Consider the following 16,322-nt stretch of genomic DNA (forward strand, 5'->3'; position numbering starts at 1 on the left):
CCTACTGGATCTCGTACCCGCGCTCTGGCGTGAGCATTGCGTAGTAGGTGATCTTCCTCCGGACCATGACGAAGCGCCGTAGCTTGAGCAGAGCGCTGGAGCGAGAGAGGGAGGAGGTGGATGGGCTTGGATTGGCGGGGCTATCACCCGGCTACCCGGGCAGCTGCCGGGCCCTAGCATGGATTACCATTTCAACAGTAGTGCAAATGAAGAGCTAATCCTCATTTTGTAAGGGCAAACAGCCGGTGGATAGGAACCTTGTGTATTTTCCTTGGCTCTCCGGCCGAGCTGGCTCCGCCACTGAGTAGATAAGTGTTGAGGTGGAGGCGAGAGATATCAATTTTAGTTAAGAGATGATCGCTTAGCAAAAACATCTCTCGCTATATATTTAGGGATATCTAGTTAGTGAAGATAAGACTAAGAAATAACTCACTATACATATTTTTGTTATTGTCTTCTCTAGATTACGTGACAAAAATAAATAAGTTTGTTATTGTCTTCTCTAGCTAGTCAAGTATCCTTATAACCTGTGGAGAAAAGTATGTTTTTGGTCCCTCAAGTTCCCCAAAAGTATAGATTTGGTCCCTCAAGATTTTTTGGTATACATTTGGTCCTTCAAATCTTAAAACCGGATACGTTTTGTCCAGAACCAGATTTTGAGCATGTTGACCGAGTTTGACCACATTTGACCGGGTTTTACCATGTTGACCTGACTGATGAACAGTAAATTCATAAAAATAACAGAAAATTTAAAAAAAATCTGAAATTTAGTGGTAATCAAGATGCTTCGGTGCGCTGTGTGCGTGAATTTTTTTGTGGTATTTCGACATTCGAGGAGCTCGTGAAAAAAAAATTTGGCTCACAAGAAAAGCCAAAATTTGATACTTTGCTAGAGCTCCTCAGATGCTATTTGACCATGAAAATTTACAGGCATCTAGCGCACGTAAGCATGTTGGTTGGCATGAAAATTCAGTTATTTTAATTTGTTTGCTATTGTTTTGAATTTATCGTTCATCGATCAAACTTGGTCAACGTGGTCAAACCCGGTCAACGTACTCAAAATCTGGTTTTGGACCGAACTTATCCGGTTTTGAGACTTGAAGGACCAAATGTATACCAAAAGAAATTGAGAGACCAAGTCTATACGTTTGGGGAACTTGAGGGACCAAAAACATACTTTTCTCCAAGCTGTGGGCAGAAGCACGAGAAATGTCCTTTCCGCGGAAGATAGCTCTCGAGCTTCTCTTCCCTTTAGCGACAAGATTGTTGTTATAGGAGGGGATTTCAGACAGGTGTTGCTTATTGTGGTGGCTGCACGTCTGAAACAATAGACATATATCACACTAGATCCCCATTGTGGCAGCAGACAATTCTAAATGTACTAAACCTAGCTAGTATTATTTTTTCCTATTTTATTGAGTTATTTCTAGTAAAAATCGGACCAATCAGAGTGCGGCACACCAATTAAGGTCTCATCTAATTTTTTATTAAAGGATTTGCATGGATGTTTCCTAATAACTCTCCCTCGAAGATTCCTGTCGTCCACCCATCATTCCGCCGCCCGCGCACTACCGTCCTTGAACGCGCCACCGCTCCACCGCGACATCGTTCTAACTCCCTATAAAATGCCTCCCCACCCCTCCTCTACAATTCACCGCAGTTTCGCAGCTGCGACTTCCCGTACCCGGCGGTGCCCAGCTGCTCACACCCATCCTTTTCGAACTCCCCATTGCCGCGGACGAGCCTCGTCGTGAAATCGCTCCGCCAGAGAGCATGCTAAAAACGTGTTTGAGATCAAATTATATTCTCTGCATTAGATGAAGTGCTATATATAGCACTGGAACAGGCGTTTACAAGGGGCGGACGGAACCGATGCAACAATTGCAGAAAGCAACCGCCAACGGTTATTACCAGCAGGGATTAATCCCTTAATTAAAATGTTAATTACACTACTAGGAAAAGGGCTATAGATTGAATGGCCACTAATGACGCACCAGACATGTGGTGCGCCATTGCTATATAGCAGTGGCGCACCATGTGCTGGTGCACCATTAGGGTGAAAGACACTAATGGCGCCACTATGCCCCAACACACGGTGCGCCATGAGTACAAATACATTTTTATTTTTTCCATACATACTAATGGCGCACCAGGGCCAGTCCCATTAGTTTAGTATGGCGCCCAGCCACATGCCCACTACCATATTTTTTTATTTTTTATTCTTTTGCAAACTACTAAATGGCGCAGCCAGGGAACAGTGCGTCATTACTAGTTTAAACTAGTAATGGCGCACTGTTCCCTGGTGCGCCATTAGTGTTTTTTTTGCAAAACTACTAATGGCCACCACCAGCAGGTGCGCCATTAGTAACCAGGGTACTAATGGCGCATTAGGTGGTGGTGCGCCATTAGTAACCTGGGACGAGCTAGATATTTTGGACAGCCACACCTACCCACTCACTTTCCCCACTTCATTCTCTCCACCTCCTACTCCAAGCTTGTCTCGGCTGCCTCCTCCTCCTCACCTCATTTGCACCATAAATTCATCCAAATTAAGTGGTTAAATTACCTTTTTTTGATAGGTAAGTAAGGGGGAAGCTATCTTTATGTTGTTCTCCCTCTCGAACAACGTGCACATGCACTTTTTATGGCCTAGCTAGATCTATGTATGTTTGTGGTGTTGCATATGTTTGTGGTGTTGCATATATGTTTGTGTTTGCAGGTACCGGTATTTGAAATGCGATAGTTGCCAATATTTTGCCGGAATGTTGATTCATTTCCGTTTCGGCGAGAATTTTGGCACTATGCATTCTTTTTGGTCCTATTTTTAGGGAAAGTCATGCCAATTTTTTTTTTGGTTCTAAAATATCGTTTTGCACTACCCCGCAGGCGACCATGGTCCGCACGATGACCGAAGGCATCGTGAATAGGTTTTTGAGCTCCGCGAATGCCGAGATGCTTGAAAAGAACGAGACGGAGATAAGATGTCCGTGTCGAAGATGCAAGCTGAAGAGCCTTATTGCGGACCCGGATTCCGGGCAGGTGCGGGACCACCTGCTCTTGCGTGGTTTCATGGATGGCTATCGGTGGCAAGGTGATGAAGATGACTATGAAGTCGTCCATGGGGTCGGGCAAGAAATGAGGATGGGCAGCAAGACAACCACCGCGGCTCGGGCGGGCGAGAAGACGAAGAATCTCCAGGACATGATCACGACGGTGATGCTGTACACAGTCATCATGTAGAAGATGCCGCACATGATGATGAGGAAGATGCGGGAGCAGACGAAGGGCATGATCATGAAGATGAAGATGCCGGCGGAGCAGACGACGATGGACCATCGATGGGCTGGGTGCAGGACCCTCATATTCAAGAGCTGCTTCTCAAGCAGACGGATAACGCAAGAGCTGCCGCCCGAGAGAAAGCCAAGCTGGATCAACTGGAGATAGACGCGGTTACTCCACTGTATGAAGGATGCAGGCCCGAGGATACCCGCCTGAAAGTAACGCTCATGGCTCTGGAGATGAAGGTAAAACACAAAATGACCGACGCATGCTTCGACGAGAACATGTCATTCTAGCACGAACGTCTTCCCAAGGGGAACAAGTGCCCGACCAGTTTCGAGGAGGCGAAGAAAATCGTGTGTCCTCTGGATTTACTGCACGTGAAATACCATGTGTGCATGAACAATTGCATCATTTATCGGGACGAGCACGCGGAGTCTACCATATGTCCGGTGTGCGGCGTCACTCGATACAAGAAGAGGAAGAAAGCTCCTTGAAAAGTGGTGTGGTACTTTCCGATCACTCCTCGTCTGCAGCGGTATTTCGCGGACCCTAAGGTAGCAAAGCTTGGCACGCGGATAGGGAGGAGAAGAAGAGAGAAGATGACGCAAATGATCCGGAGATAAATAAAAAAGACAAGATGCTGAGTCACCCTAAGGATGGGAGCCAGTGGCAAGCGTTGAACTTCGAACAACCAGAATTTGGGAAGGATCCAAGGAACATCGTGCTGGGCGCGAGCACCGATGGAGTCAATCCGTTTGGCAGCCAGAGAAGCACACATAGCACCTGACCTGTGTTTGTGTGGATGTACAACCTTCCCCCCTGGTTGTGCATTACGAGGAAGTACATTCACATGAGTATGCTAATTGAAGGGCCGAAACAACCAGGGAACGACATCAATCTGTATCTGGGGCTGCTGAAAGAGGAGCTAGACACGCTGTGGAAAACGCCAGCCAATACGTGGGACGCCGTAGAGAAAGAATATTTCCCTATGAGAGCCGCACTGCTCACGACGGTGCACGACTATCTCGGTTACGGATATCTCGCGGGGCAGGTGGTCCACGGATTTTCTGGATGCGTCAGGTGCATGGATGACACAACGTATCGCCAGCTAGATAGAGATCCCGGGTCTTCGAAAACCGTGTTCATGGGACATCGAAGGTGGCTTCGCGACGATGACCCGTGGAGGAAACACAAGGATCTGTTCGATGGTGAAATCGAACCCCAAAGACGCCCGCGTACGAGGAGCGGCGAGGAAATAGACTAGCTGTTGAAAAATTGGAAAGATTGCCCACTGCCGGGAAAGAAGCAAAAGGCGCCAGAGCCGGGAAAGAAGCGAAAGGCGCCAGAGCCACTGCTGAAGGTATGGAAAACGAGGTCTGTTTTCTGAGACTTGCCGTACTGGAAGATCCACCGTGTGCCTCACAGCCTTGATGTCATGCATATCACGAAGAACGTGTGCGAGAGTCTGCTTGGTACCCTGCTCAACATGCCAGAGAGGACCAAAGATGCGCCGAAAGCAAGGGCAGACTTGAAATCAATGGGCATCAGGGAGGAGCTTCACGCTAATGATGATGATGATGATGATGAGGCGAAGCAGGACACGAAAAGTCGTCGCAAAGGCAAAAAGGCCAAGAAGACCGGAAATGACTTCCCTCCCGTGTGCTTCACTCTAAATCAGGAGGAGATCGATCAGTTTTTCACCTGCCTCGTAGGAGTAAAACTTCCTTACGGTTACGTGGGGAAGATAAGCAGATACCTAGACTCAGCGAAGCAGAAGTTCAGCGGGATGAAGTCTCACGACTGTCACGTGCTGATGACGCAGATACTTCCAGTTGCAATCCGTGGGATCATGGACGCGCACGTCCGTGAAACGCTATTTGGCCTATGCAACTTTTTCGACATCATCTCTCGGAAGTCGGTTGGCGTGAGGCAACTCAGAAGGCTACAGGAAGAGATCGTGGTGATACTATGCGAGCTTGAGATGTACTTCCCTCCCGCATTCTTCGATGTTATGGTGCATCTGCTGGTCCATATCGTGGAGGATATCATCCAACTCGGGCCGACGTTCCTGCACAGCATGATGCCGTTCGAAAGGATGAATGGTGTCATCAAAGGATACGTTCGCAACATGTCACGTCCAGAGGGAAGCATAGCCAGGGGCTTTCTGACCGAAGAGTACATCTCCTACTGCACGAATTATCTAGGCAACGAGAAACCCGTTGGTCTGCCGTCAACAGGCACCTCAGCAGGCTCGCTGGATGGGGTCACCGTGAGGGTCGCCGTGAAATGCATGTCGACTTCGATGGTCGACTCGCCGACTTTGAAAGAGCAAACCTAGTCGCGCTACAACACATAGACGTGGTCGATCCTTGGGTGGTACAGTACAAAACGTTTATTGAGAAGACGTACAATGACAGAGGCCAACAGAGGACGTATGGAGATATAATCAAAGAGCACAACTCATGTTTCACGCGTTGGTTCAAGCAGAAGCTTCTGTCGCACCCTTTACATGAGGATTCTTCCGCGGAAGAACAACTCATATTCGCCTTGTCACAGGGCGCCGAGCACAACCTGATGACGTATGAGGCGTAGGATATCAACGGCTACACATTCTACACCGAGGACAAGGACATGAAGAGCGATGGTTATCAGAACTCCGGGGTAACGATGGGATCCTACACCGGTAACGACATGGACAGATACTACGGAAGGATCGAGGAGATCTGGGAGCTGAGCTACGCTGGAGAGAAGGTCCCGATGTTCCGTGTCAGATGGGCCAAGAGCGTCATAAAAGAAGACCGGTATTTCACCACCATGGTTATAGCCGAAGCCAAATCCAAGACCGCAGGCGCGAACGTCACCGCGAAAAATGAGCCATGGGTACTGGCTTCCCAAGTGGACCAATGCTTCTTCATTACTGACCCGTCAAAGCCCAGTCATGTTGTCGTGAGGAGAGGCAAAAGGAAGATCATCGGAATGGATGGAGTTGCCAATGAGCAAGACTTCGACAAGTACGGCGACCCGAAGATGGAACATGACGACAACGATGAAGTATCAGCATACACCACAAGAAAAAGCAGGACCACCCTACCTAAAGGACGTCCGTTCAAGAGAAGAACTCCATTAACGAAAAATAAGGGTAAGAAGATTGTGAACACATAGCTAGCTAAGAACTCCATTTCTCGATTGTATTTCGCCATATTGAAATGATATTTCTTCTGTTCTAGTGTCCTCATGAATATTTATTTATGTTTATTATTAATATTTTTTGAACTCATGAATATTTTTAAATTTCATGGGCATTTTTTGAATTCATGAATATTTTTTAAATTTGATAATATTTTTTCATATTCAATATGAAAAAATATTGAATATTCATGAGGTCGACACTCGATCTCGATCCCCCTCCATCTCGATCGCTATCCCCCCTCGCCAGATCCCCCTCGCCGCCGAGCACCCCCCACCCTCCCCCGCTCCACCGCCGCCGCCGACCCCCCGCACCCTCCCCGCTCCACCGCCGCCGCCGACCCCCGCACCCTCCCCGCACCCTCCCCGGCCCGCTCCACCGTCACAAATGAATGCAACTAAAATTGCAAAAAAAAACAAATTTGATTATATTTTCAAATAATAAATTTGATGATTTTTTCATATTCATAAATATTATTACTGTTTTTATAAAAAATTATTACTGTTTCATATTCATATTCATTTTCTAAAAAATTATTACATGCAACAAAAAATAATAATAATAAAAGTTTACTAATGGCGCACCTCTGGCTGGTGCGCCATTGCTATATAAAAAAAGTTTACTAATGGCGCATCGATCGTGGGTGCGCCATTGCTATATATAAAAAAATTCTAATGGCGCACCGCTTCGTGGTGCGCCATTAGTAAGTTTCCGCCCTATAGCTAATTCCTCCCTCTCCCTCGCAAGTTCCCCTTCGTCCCTCTCCCTCGCCAAGATCCACCCGCGCGCTGCCCCGACCCACGACGCCGCCGCCCCGACCCCCGCCGGACTCCACCCCCGCCGCCCCCACCACTGCAGCTCCCCCGCGCCGCCGCCCCCGCGCCCCGCCGCTCCTTCGCCGCCCCGCCCCAGCACGTACGTCCCCTCCCTCCCTTCCCCCATCCCCCGACCCACTGCGCCGCCTCCTCGACGCGCCGCCTCCTCGACGCGCAGCTGCCCGCAGCCTCCTCGACGTCGGTGTTCTCCTACGGCAGCCTGCCGTTCTCCCACAGGTGATTCCTCCCCTCTCCTCCCCTCCCCCTTCCCCCTAGGTTTTCTTGGCTCCTCCCACCATGGCTACCTCCGGCGAGCACGACGCTGCACCGACGCCGACATAGCTCCCGGGCTCCGCCGCCCCCACCCACCCCCTCCCTCGCCTTCGCCGCACCCACCCACCCCCTCCCTCGCCTTCGCTTCCCCTCGCCCTCTCCCCCAGAGCCCAGAAAGCCTCGCCGCTGTCGCCCCGTCTCCTCCCACCTGCCGCCAGACCGCAACCGCCGCCGCAGCCATCCAAGGTTTCCTGCTTGATTTTAGTTACCAGCATACTTGTAGTTAGGGATCCCCTCCTGTTATTTTTTTGATGAGATGCTTAAGGCAGCTAGTGGGTTCTGTTGTTATCAATCTTAAGGCAGCTAGTTTCTGTAAATCTAGTCTGAAACTAGTAGAGCTCTTGGTGATTTGCAAATTCAGTTAAAATAAAAATTTGGTACATGACTACTGATCATGTATGAAAGATGTTGCTACTGGATGAGCACAAGAACTACTCAATAGATTTTGGTTCTTATATTGCTTGTTTTTTATTTGATGATTCTTAAATTGTTTTCTGAAGATTGCTGAAGAGCACAACTTTCTGATCTTTGAAGACTGCAAATTCACTGACATTGGGAACACAGTAACTACGCAATAGGAGGGTGAGAGCAGAGTAAAAATAAACCACCTATTAAGTTTGTTTATTTTATATTTACTGGCATAAGATAACTAGGGCTTGATGTATGGAGGCTTGTCTACTTGCTGCTAATACAACATAATATTTGATATGAGCAGGGTGAACAACCTTCAGGTCCCGGGAATCTACTCAAGGCTGCAGACACTTCTTGTCTCACTTCTTTTATCATCGATATAATATTCATATTAAGGAGTTTCTATAAGTTCATTGTTCTTACCTGCAAATTTAAAATGAAAGCACAATCAATCCATATTAAAGACTTTAGGTTGGTTTTGTTTTGAAGGTTCTTACTAGGGTTCTTCTTGGCTGCAATTCCCTGGTATATTGGTGCTTTTCTTCTATTCTTTGTTGCTTTGGATCACCAGGAGAAGCCTGGATTGATTGCCTACACAGTTGCTATAAGTACTCCATTTTCTAAAGCTTATCACATAGTACTAGCATTTTCTTCCGGTGCAAAAGAAAAGGGTTGTTGTTTGTCTTTTGTATAAAATGAACTGAAAACACTTAGATACTTATTAATGTTTCCTTACACGAATACTTCCTGTAAAGTTGATTTTATAAAGATGTGTGATCTTTGTTTCTGAGACTGAAAGTGCTTCTATCTCAAAAAAAGAAGAAGCAAAAAATTAAAAGTGCTCATTCTAGTGGATGGCACAACTCCTGTCACTTGTGACCATTGCTGCTGGGAGCTTGATGGCATCTTGCCGCACGCCCTTCCCTTTTAATGCAGCTCCTTAGAGATCTACACCACCTTGTATACTATTTAGAGAAATGTCTAACACTTATGTACCCAAATTGTATTTGTTTTCTGTGTACCCAAATATGTACCACCTTGTATACACCACCTTGTAGAGGTACCCAAATTGTATAGAGGTACCCAAATATGTACCCAATTTTTTTGATGGTTTTTGTTTTCTGTGTTACTGACAAAAATGCATTTTCTGAATTTTTGCTGTCAAAAACTGTATGTGCAATCTCCAGAACAATTATGTTTATGCTGAGAACTTCATGTATGTGAAAACTGCCATAAGTGCTGTGTTGTGTGATTCTTCATGCTTATGTGAAAACTGTATGTGCAATCTCCAAATGTGAAAAACTGTATGTGCTGTCATAGGTGCTGTGCTGTCAAAAACTATATGTGCAATCTCCAGAACAATTATGCTTATGTGAAAACTGTATGTGCAATCTCCAAATGTATCATCATAATGTAGGTGCTGTGTTGTGTGATTCTTCATGCTGAGAACTTCAGCTTTTTCAACTTGCTGGACTATATGTTCATTGGTACTACTTGTGATGCTGCTGCTGTACTACTTGGACTTGTGATGCTGCTGCTGTACCCTGAGAGGCCCTTGAGTTTGCCGGAATGTCGATTAACTTCCGTTCCGGCAAATTCGGGTACTCCATATGTCCTATTTTCAGCAAAGGTCATGCTGAAATTTTCCGTGAATTTTAGCATGACTTTGCTAAAAATAGGACATATGGGGTACTTGCGACTAATGCATGGGCCGGGGTATCTTAGTACTTAATTAAGTAGGATCAACTGCCCCTTTATTCTTGCTGCATTAAACCATAGGTGGCAATAGAGCCAAGTGATTAGGCCCAACTTAGAATTCTCCTTCCCAGCTTAGCTTTTAGGGTGCCTCGGTGTCGATGAGAACCTAAATGATGTACGCTTAGGCTTTTAGGGTGCCTCGGCGTCGACAAACCCTAAATGATAAAAGCTTAGCTTTTAGGATGCCTCGGTGTCGACAAACCCTAAATGATGAGACCATGATCTTGTTCCTTGACAATAACCAACTTTTTGACCAAACTTTTTTCCTATTTAGAGCGAAACATGGCCCACAACGATGAGGCCGGCGGTTCGGGCGGCAAGCAATTCTGGGAGCTGTCCCAGGAGATGGAGGAAGAACCTCACCGCTATGAGGACGCCGCCGCGGAAGACACCGATCCTGACTACACAACCCCTAGTGGCGTCGGGGATGACACCACTGATGGTGCCGCCGAGGATGCCACCACTGATGATGGCGGCGCACGCACAGATGGCAGCCAACCGAAGAGGCAACGGAAGGACCGGCGCCCGAACGTGCTCGGCACCGTCAAGGAGGAATTTACTGAAGTGAACTCCGACGGGCATCCAACGGTGCCCAAACATGTAGTCAAGGGGTACTCGGTTCAGCTCGGGTGCATTCTCCGGAGCACCGTCTCGATCAACACCGAGAACCTAAGGCATAAGGACCGAGGGAATTTGCGCAGCCTCCTCTTCACGAAGCTGCACGAACGATACAAGTTCCCCGCTGAGTTTGCAAACACACGCCTCTCAGGGAATAAAGTGAACAGTGCCGCCCTCACGAGGATGAGCACGGCCCTGTCTACATGGAGAAGCACGGTGAAGGCAATGATTGAAAAAGGTGATAGTTATGAGAAGATCAAGGCAAAATATCCTTTGATGAGCGAAGATGACTACAAGGAGTTCAAGATCAAGTGCGAGAGCAGCGCAACCTCCGAATCAAGTCAGTGGGGGAAAGAAATGCGGGAGTTGAACTTAGGGGTCCACCAACTCGGTCCCGACGGTTACAGAGTGGCGGAGCCTATATGGGACAAGGAGGACGCGGAGCGTGCCGAGCAAGGCCTACCGCCCCGCTTCGAGAAATTACGTGACAAGCAGACCAGGAACTTTGTCAGGGCCCGGTACAAGGAGGACCCGGTAACAAAGGAGCTTACCACGGATCCGAAGACCAGGGCGCTTGAGCTTGTTCTGGTAAGGAATACACCCCCGCGTAATTAGCTCCATATGGTTGCATTCTAATTAATGAAGCCAAATTTCTAAATGGTTCACATTCCTTCCGCAGGAGGCTGAAAGCAGTAGCGCGGGGTCGTCTCAGAGCTCCCCTTTTGACACCCCTTTAAATAGGGCGTTGAACGTAATGAAAAACAAGGATAAGCTCAGTAAGCCGTCGTCAGCTGGTCGTGTGGCCGGCAAAGGCTTGTCCACAAAATGGTCGTCATACTATACCGCTGGTGGGCGAAAGGAGAAAAAGACCAGCTCGGAAAGCCAGTCGCGCGAGGTTCAAGAACTCAAGGCACAAGTGGCGCGGATTCCGGAGATTGTCCAAGAGCAAGTGCAACAACAACTGGGAACGACGCTCACCGCCATTGTGCCTACCTTGATTCAGGGGCTGACGACGTGGATTGCGGGCGGCCAACAGGGGCCTCCCCCGGTTCCCAGCTTCACGGCCAGCAACTCGCACAACGCGCAGGCGGCGCCATTGGTGTCTCTGGCGGAGGCGGTATTCGTGTCTCCGGCGCCGGCACGGGCATTGGACCTTAATGCACCCGGGTGTACGCCGGCCGGCACCTCGCCAGCAAGCGGCCCCTCCGTCAGTTGCACGCGCACGCCCGCCGTTGGCGGTGCCTCGACATTAGCCGAGCTCGACGGCATCATGGTAACTAAGCCTCTCGGCCGATGACTTCATCTCCTTGCCTTTGACTGGGCATCCCTGACGCCCTACATGTTTTCGCAGGGCGCCACCGATGTTCCTTGCACTCTCCTGCACTTCGTGGGCGGCGAGTTGGTCGATGTCGCCAAGGGCAGAATCGTTCAATCGGGCAACCGCGTGTTCCACGGTAATCCGATGCCACCCACCTTGTATAGGGTTGAACTAGTTCGGGTGCTGCCAGGCTGCGACGAGTTGTTACCTCCGGTTCGACCCGCTGGGGCCGACGAAGATGATGTGATGACCCTCAGCGCCTGTGTAAGCTGGCCCCTGCTTTGGCCGAAGAGCCAGATTCGTTTGGGGGCGGGGGACACCACCCCACAGACAAGACCGCCAGTCGTGCCAGCGCCAAGCCATGGCAAGAACGCCGCAACGCTACCGGACATCCCTATGGCACAGGATCCGGACGACGACGACAACGACGGCCGTACATTTTCCAACGTCGATAAGTACTTTGCCGAACATGGGTACGGTGACGAGTTCTGCGGGCCTCCTTCTCAAGAACCCAACCCTGGAAAAGACTACCGCGATCTAGCTGGTACGGCGGAGAAACCCAATTGCAACAGGCATCGTCTGGCGTTCAGTTCTCAGGAGACACCTCCAGCTGCCGCCTTCACCGAGCCTCAGATAGCTGAGGTGCCAAATATTATCAGCCCCAACACGCTCAAGAAGGCGGTCTGCGAGCAGAACTCGATCCCATTACAGCAGATCAGGAAGAAGGGATGGAAACGAAAGACTAACAAGGGCGCCAGTGTGAGCCAGCTGGCACTGAGTACGATCCGTGCTCAGGACGGGCCACCTTCACCTAAGGATATCTCGAGGAGGGTGCATGTGGCGGGTAGGCCGATGCTACCGACAAATATGCTCAATGCAGCAACCGGTGCTATGCGGAGTCTCCATGACAGTGTTCTTTCTTTGGAGAAGCGGCGTCTCAGAGAGAATGATGTGGCATACCCGGTTTTCGTGGCCAAGGTGCCAGAGGGCAAGGGCTTTGTGGATAGCGTCGTTGGGGGTACGATCGTCATGCGGTTTGATGACATCTTTGCTATACTTAACCTTCATCCGCTGCACTACACCTTCGTTCGGCTGTTTTCGCTGAGTATGGAGATGCGGATCATTAGAGACAAGACCCCGGACATTGTGATAGTCGACCCCTTCTACATGCGTGCCAAGATCTTGGGAAGCGCTGGGGACCGGCAAGTCACGAGTTCACACCTCGAAGGCGTCATTCTGGCAAACCCAGATAAGGATAACTTCCTCGTGCCTTACTTTCCCGAGTAAGTCATCTCCTAACCACCCTGTAACATATGATTTCTTAGATTTCGATCGTTCTTTTTTTCTAACATTCTGTGTTCTGTGCAGTGACACACATTGCACACTCATCCTCTTAAGCCCGAAATATTCCATGGCCACGTATTTCGACCCGGACCGTGACTCCAAGATAGACTACACAAATATCAAGAAAGTTCTTGATGATGCTCTCCCCGGCTACGCCGCATCTGGAGGCACCTTTAAGAGGCCATCTCGTAGGTACGGCAGGCACGTGTTCACCCACAATACGACGTTCCCCTGCGTCAAGCAGCCGCCTGGCGGTCAGAAGGATGCCTACTACGCCCTCCATCACATGCGGGCGATCGTACGGGACCATAATCACCTTCTGCTACCAAATAATCTCAAAGATTGGGCCGCAAGCTTGGCGGCAATCCAGGACGCGGACATCCGACAAGAATTCTTTCGCATCCAGTCGGAGTTTGCAGAAATCATCCATCAAGATGTCCTTCGTACCTCGGGGCAGTTCTACCTCAAATTTCAACCGTCCAACAGTGAGATAGACACAACGCTACAAATGCAGGCTGACAACGCCCGCGACTTCATGACCATCACGACAGACGGCGGCTTCATCCACGCTCCGGTCCCATGAGTCGAGTCGAAAGTAGTGATGCTATGTGTAGTTCTGAAACATTGATTAGCTCATGTTGTAATTAAACTTTAATGAACTTGTATGTCTCTTTGGTTTGGACAGTCGTTCAACTTAGATGTAATCGATGCTATTTATTAGTAGGACCATGAATCGTGCTATTAATGTCTTGCTTTTCTCTTCCGATCCTTTTGTTGCATACTTATATATTGCTTATGTATTGTCTGTTGTTTGGCTAGTGCATAGAGATGCCGTCGTATGTCGTGTACAAGGGTAAGGTTCCCGGAGTCTACGACGACTGGGAGGAGTGTCGGAGACAGGTTCACCGTTTCAGCGGTAACAGTTACAAAGGGTACACCACTAGGGCGGAGGCGGAATCTAGATACGCGCGCTATCTAGCGGGAGAGAGGAGGGAGCGTTGGAGGAACCGGATGAAGACCAGTTTCATCGCGATGATGCTCATCGTGATGACCGCAGCTCTCTTCTATGTGATGGTAGTTTAGATGATCGATATTGACTTGTAATGTGAAGACAAACTCGCTACTCGCGGTCTCGAGACTTGTAATGTTCTAACTTTGTTCGGTCTTTTGGATTCGGAGACTAATCTTCTATTGTATTCGATGAATCTGCTGTTGCCGTGTGGTGCTGCTTATATTCTGTCCAATAATATATTTTGTAATCTGTGCAAAAATCAGAAAAGAAAAAAATAATAATCCCTAATATACATACTAATGGCGCATCACCCCAACGTGCGCCATTAGTATGCCAAAGGATACTAATGGCGCATCACACCGCAGTGCGCCATTAGTATGCCAAAGGATACTAATGGCGCATCACCCCGCAGTGTGCCATTAGTATGCCAAAGGATACTAATGGCGCATCACCCCGCGGTGCGCCATTAGTATGGCTAGGCACATGGGTAAATATGGCCCCCTGGGAGGCATACTAATGGCGCACCGTGGCCTATACTAATGGCGCACTGCCTGGTGCGCCATTAGTATACCAGATACTAATGGCGCACCAGTGGTGCGCCATTAGTAAAAAATACTAGTGGCGTGGTGCTAGTGGCGCACCAGTAGTGCGCCATTACTAGGCAAAACTGGTGCGCCACTAGTAGGCCTTTTCCTAGTATACTTGTCTCACGTACTCATCTAAAATGACCACAACATTTGTACACCATGCTTTGAGAATGTGCAGTCATGGGCGGGCATTGTATAGTGAGCACGACCAATTCTTGTGATCACATGAGTTTTGTTGCTGCGATTAAACAACAAAGTGCAACTGTTCCAGTGATAAACTAAAACACTCATTCCTCCTAAGGTGAGTTCAAATATTCAATGGCAGCGTCAACATAATCTTTATCAACCGTCAGACGGACCGACAGTAGACCTAGCCTCTAATGTTTTTTTCTTCATGTGAGGTGTATCATAGTGCATCGACCCCTTGTGCTTAATAATTTCCCTCATACAAGCTTGATGGCTTAACCAGATTCTAGTAAGCTTACGATGTGGGTACTGAGCAAGGCTTTCATTAACATGTGGAACAATTGAAAAAACATGAAGTTAGGTCGCTGTGCACAAATATTAAGAAGTTGCATAGCTAAAATGGAGTGCTACCTTCTGAACAATCTCTGGAAGGGTTTTGGGCATTTTCCTATGGAACATAGATTGAATGGAGGCAAACCACCCAAGATCAAGTATGTTACAGTCAGGTGAATTTGGTGGTTGATTTACAATTCTGATATCCCAACCTCCCTTTGCCGCTTCCATTGCAAAAATGGGATCATTTGCTAAAACATGAGTTCTTGCATTGTCTTGCTGAATGTACACGGTGTTCCATCTATCACTCTCAAGCCACTTTTCCTTTATAGCAGGCAGTACATACTGCACAATGTACTCCCTACTTTTGTTCCTGTCCACCGAAGATGAAGGCTTGAGCTCCCATTCTCCTCTCCCTCTACATTGAAAGAAAAAAAGATGTTACTTTAGCAAACGAATTTCACACTTGATGTAGATCATGCTTAAAAGAACATCATGGTAGTTTACCTGTTAGCACTCTTCTTTTGAGCTGGCACCCAATCAACAAATGCCCACACACCTATTTTTCCATCAAACACACAATTTCCTTGAGAATCATACCTTGGCCTTGCCATAGCCGACAAGAACATGATCTGCTGGATGTGGTTTTTATGTTTGCATTCTCTTTTTGGTGCTTCCTCTCTATGACTCAAGTACATTTTCTGTGTCTTCCTTGTACGGTAGAAGATCTTCTCATCCAAATGAACCTTGTTAAAACTAGCTTTAAAAGTGGGATTGTCCTCCAATGAACTTGGCTCCAAATTCTCAAGGCAATACGCCACACGTGCCTTCTTGTTGGCTTCAGTTAATGAAGGTTTCAGTTCTTTTGAAACTCGTCTCATTACCTTCTCCTTCAACCTAGACAGAAACAAGAAAAGTTGATCATGATTTCGGTCATCATCGAAATGTAAGAACTAATGCTTTTTTTTCATACCTACGGTGAACTGTGCTTTTGGACATGTTAAGTCCAGCAGCAACTTGTCGAATTGTGGTCCTCTCACCAGGTGGAATGGCTTCTAATGCCTCAATATCCAAACTCATTTTCTTCCTTCCCGTTTTTAACTTCAAATTGTTCTTGATAGAGTTAATGACACCTCCT

At 48.0% G+C, this 16,322-nt stretch overlaps 1 protein-coding gene across 1 annotated transcript; it reads right to left on the reverse strand.

Annotated features, from left to right (window-relative positions):
* Positions 1-1,644: 1,644 nt before the first annotated feature.
* LOC123097223 (uncharacterized) lies at positions 1,645-16,078 on the reverse strand. Its single transcript, XM_044518934.1, has 3 exons — positions 15,692-16,078; positions 15,263-15,602; positions 1,645-1,776 (listed from the first exon to the last, which is right to left on the reverse strand). Exons 1-3 carry the CDS (start codon positions 16,063-16,065, stop codon positions 1,645-1,647), a joined length of 846 nt encoding a protein of 281 aa, XP_044374869.1. The 5' UTR covers positions 16,066-16,078.
* Positions 16,079-16,322: the final 244 nt, after the last annotated feature.

This window comes from Triticum aestivum, chromosome 4D (assembly GCF_018294505.1).
Source record: "Triticum aestivum cultivar Chinese Spring chromosome 4D, IWGSC CS RefSeq v2.1, whole genome shotgun sequence".
Taxonomy (NCBI): Eukaryota; Viridiplantae; Streptophyta; class Magnoliopsida; order Poales; family Poaceae; genus Triticum; species Triticum aestivum.

Excerpts from the sequence above, each read along its gene's own strand:
- LOC123097223 (XM_044518934.1), bottom strand. The coding sequence starts at position 16,065 with ATGAGACGAGTTTCAAAAGAACTGAAACCTTCATTAACTGAAGCCAAC. Across the intron at positions 15,603-15,691 it reads CAAAAGAAGAGTGCTAACAG|AGGGAGAGGAGAATGGGAGC; the intron begins GTAAACTACCAT and ends CTTTCAATGTAG. Across the intron at positions 1,777-15,262 it reads TTCCAGAGATTGTTCAGAAG|CATGCTCTCTGGCGGAGCGA; the intron begins GTAGCACTCCAT and ends ACACGTTTTTAG.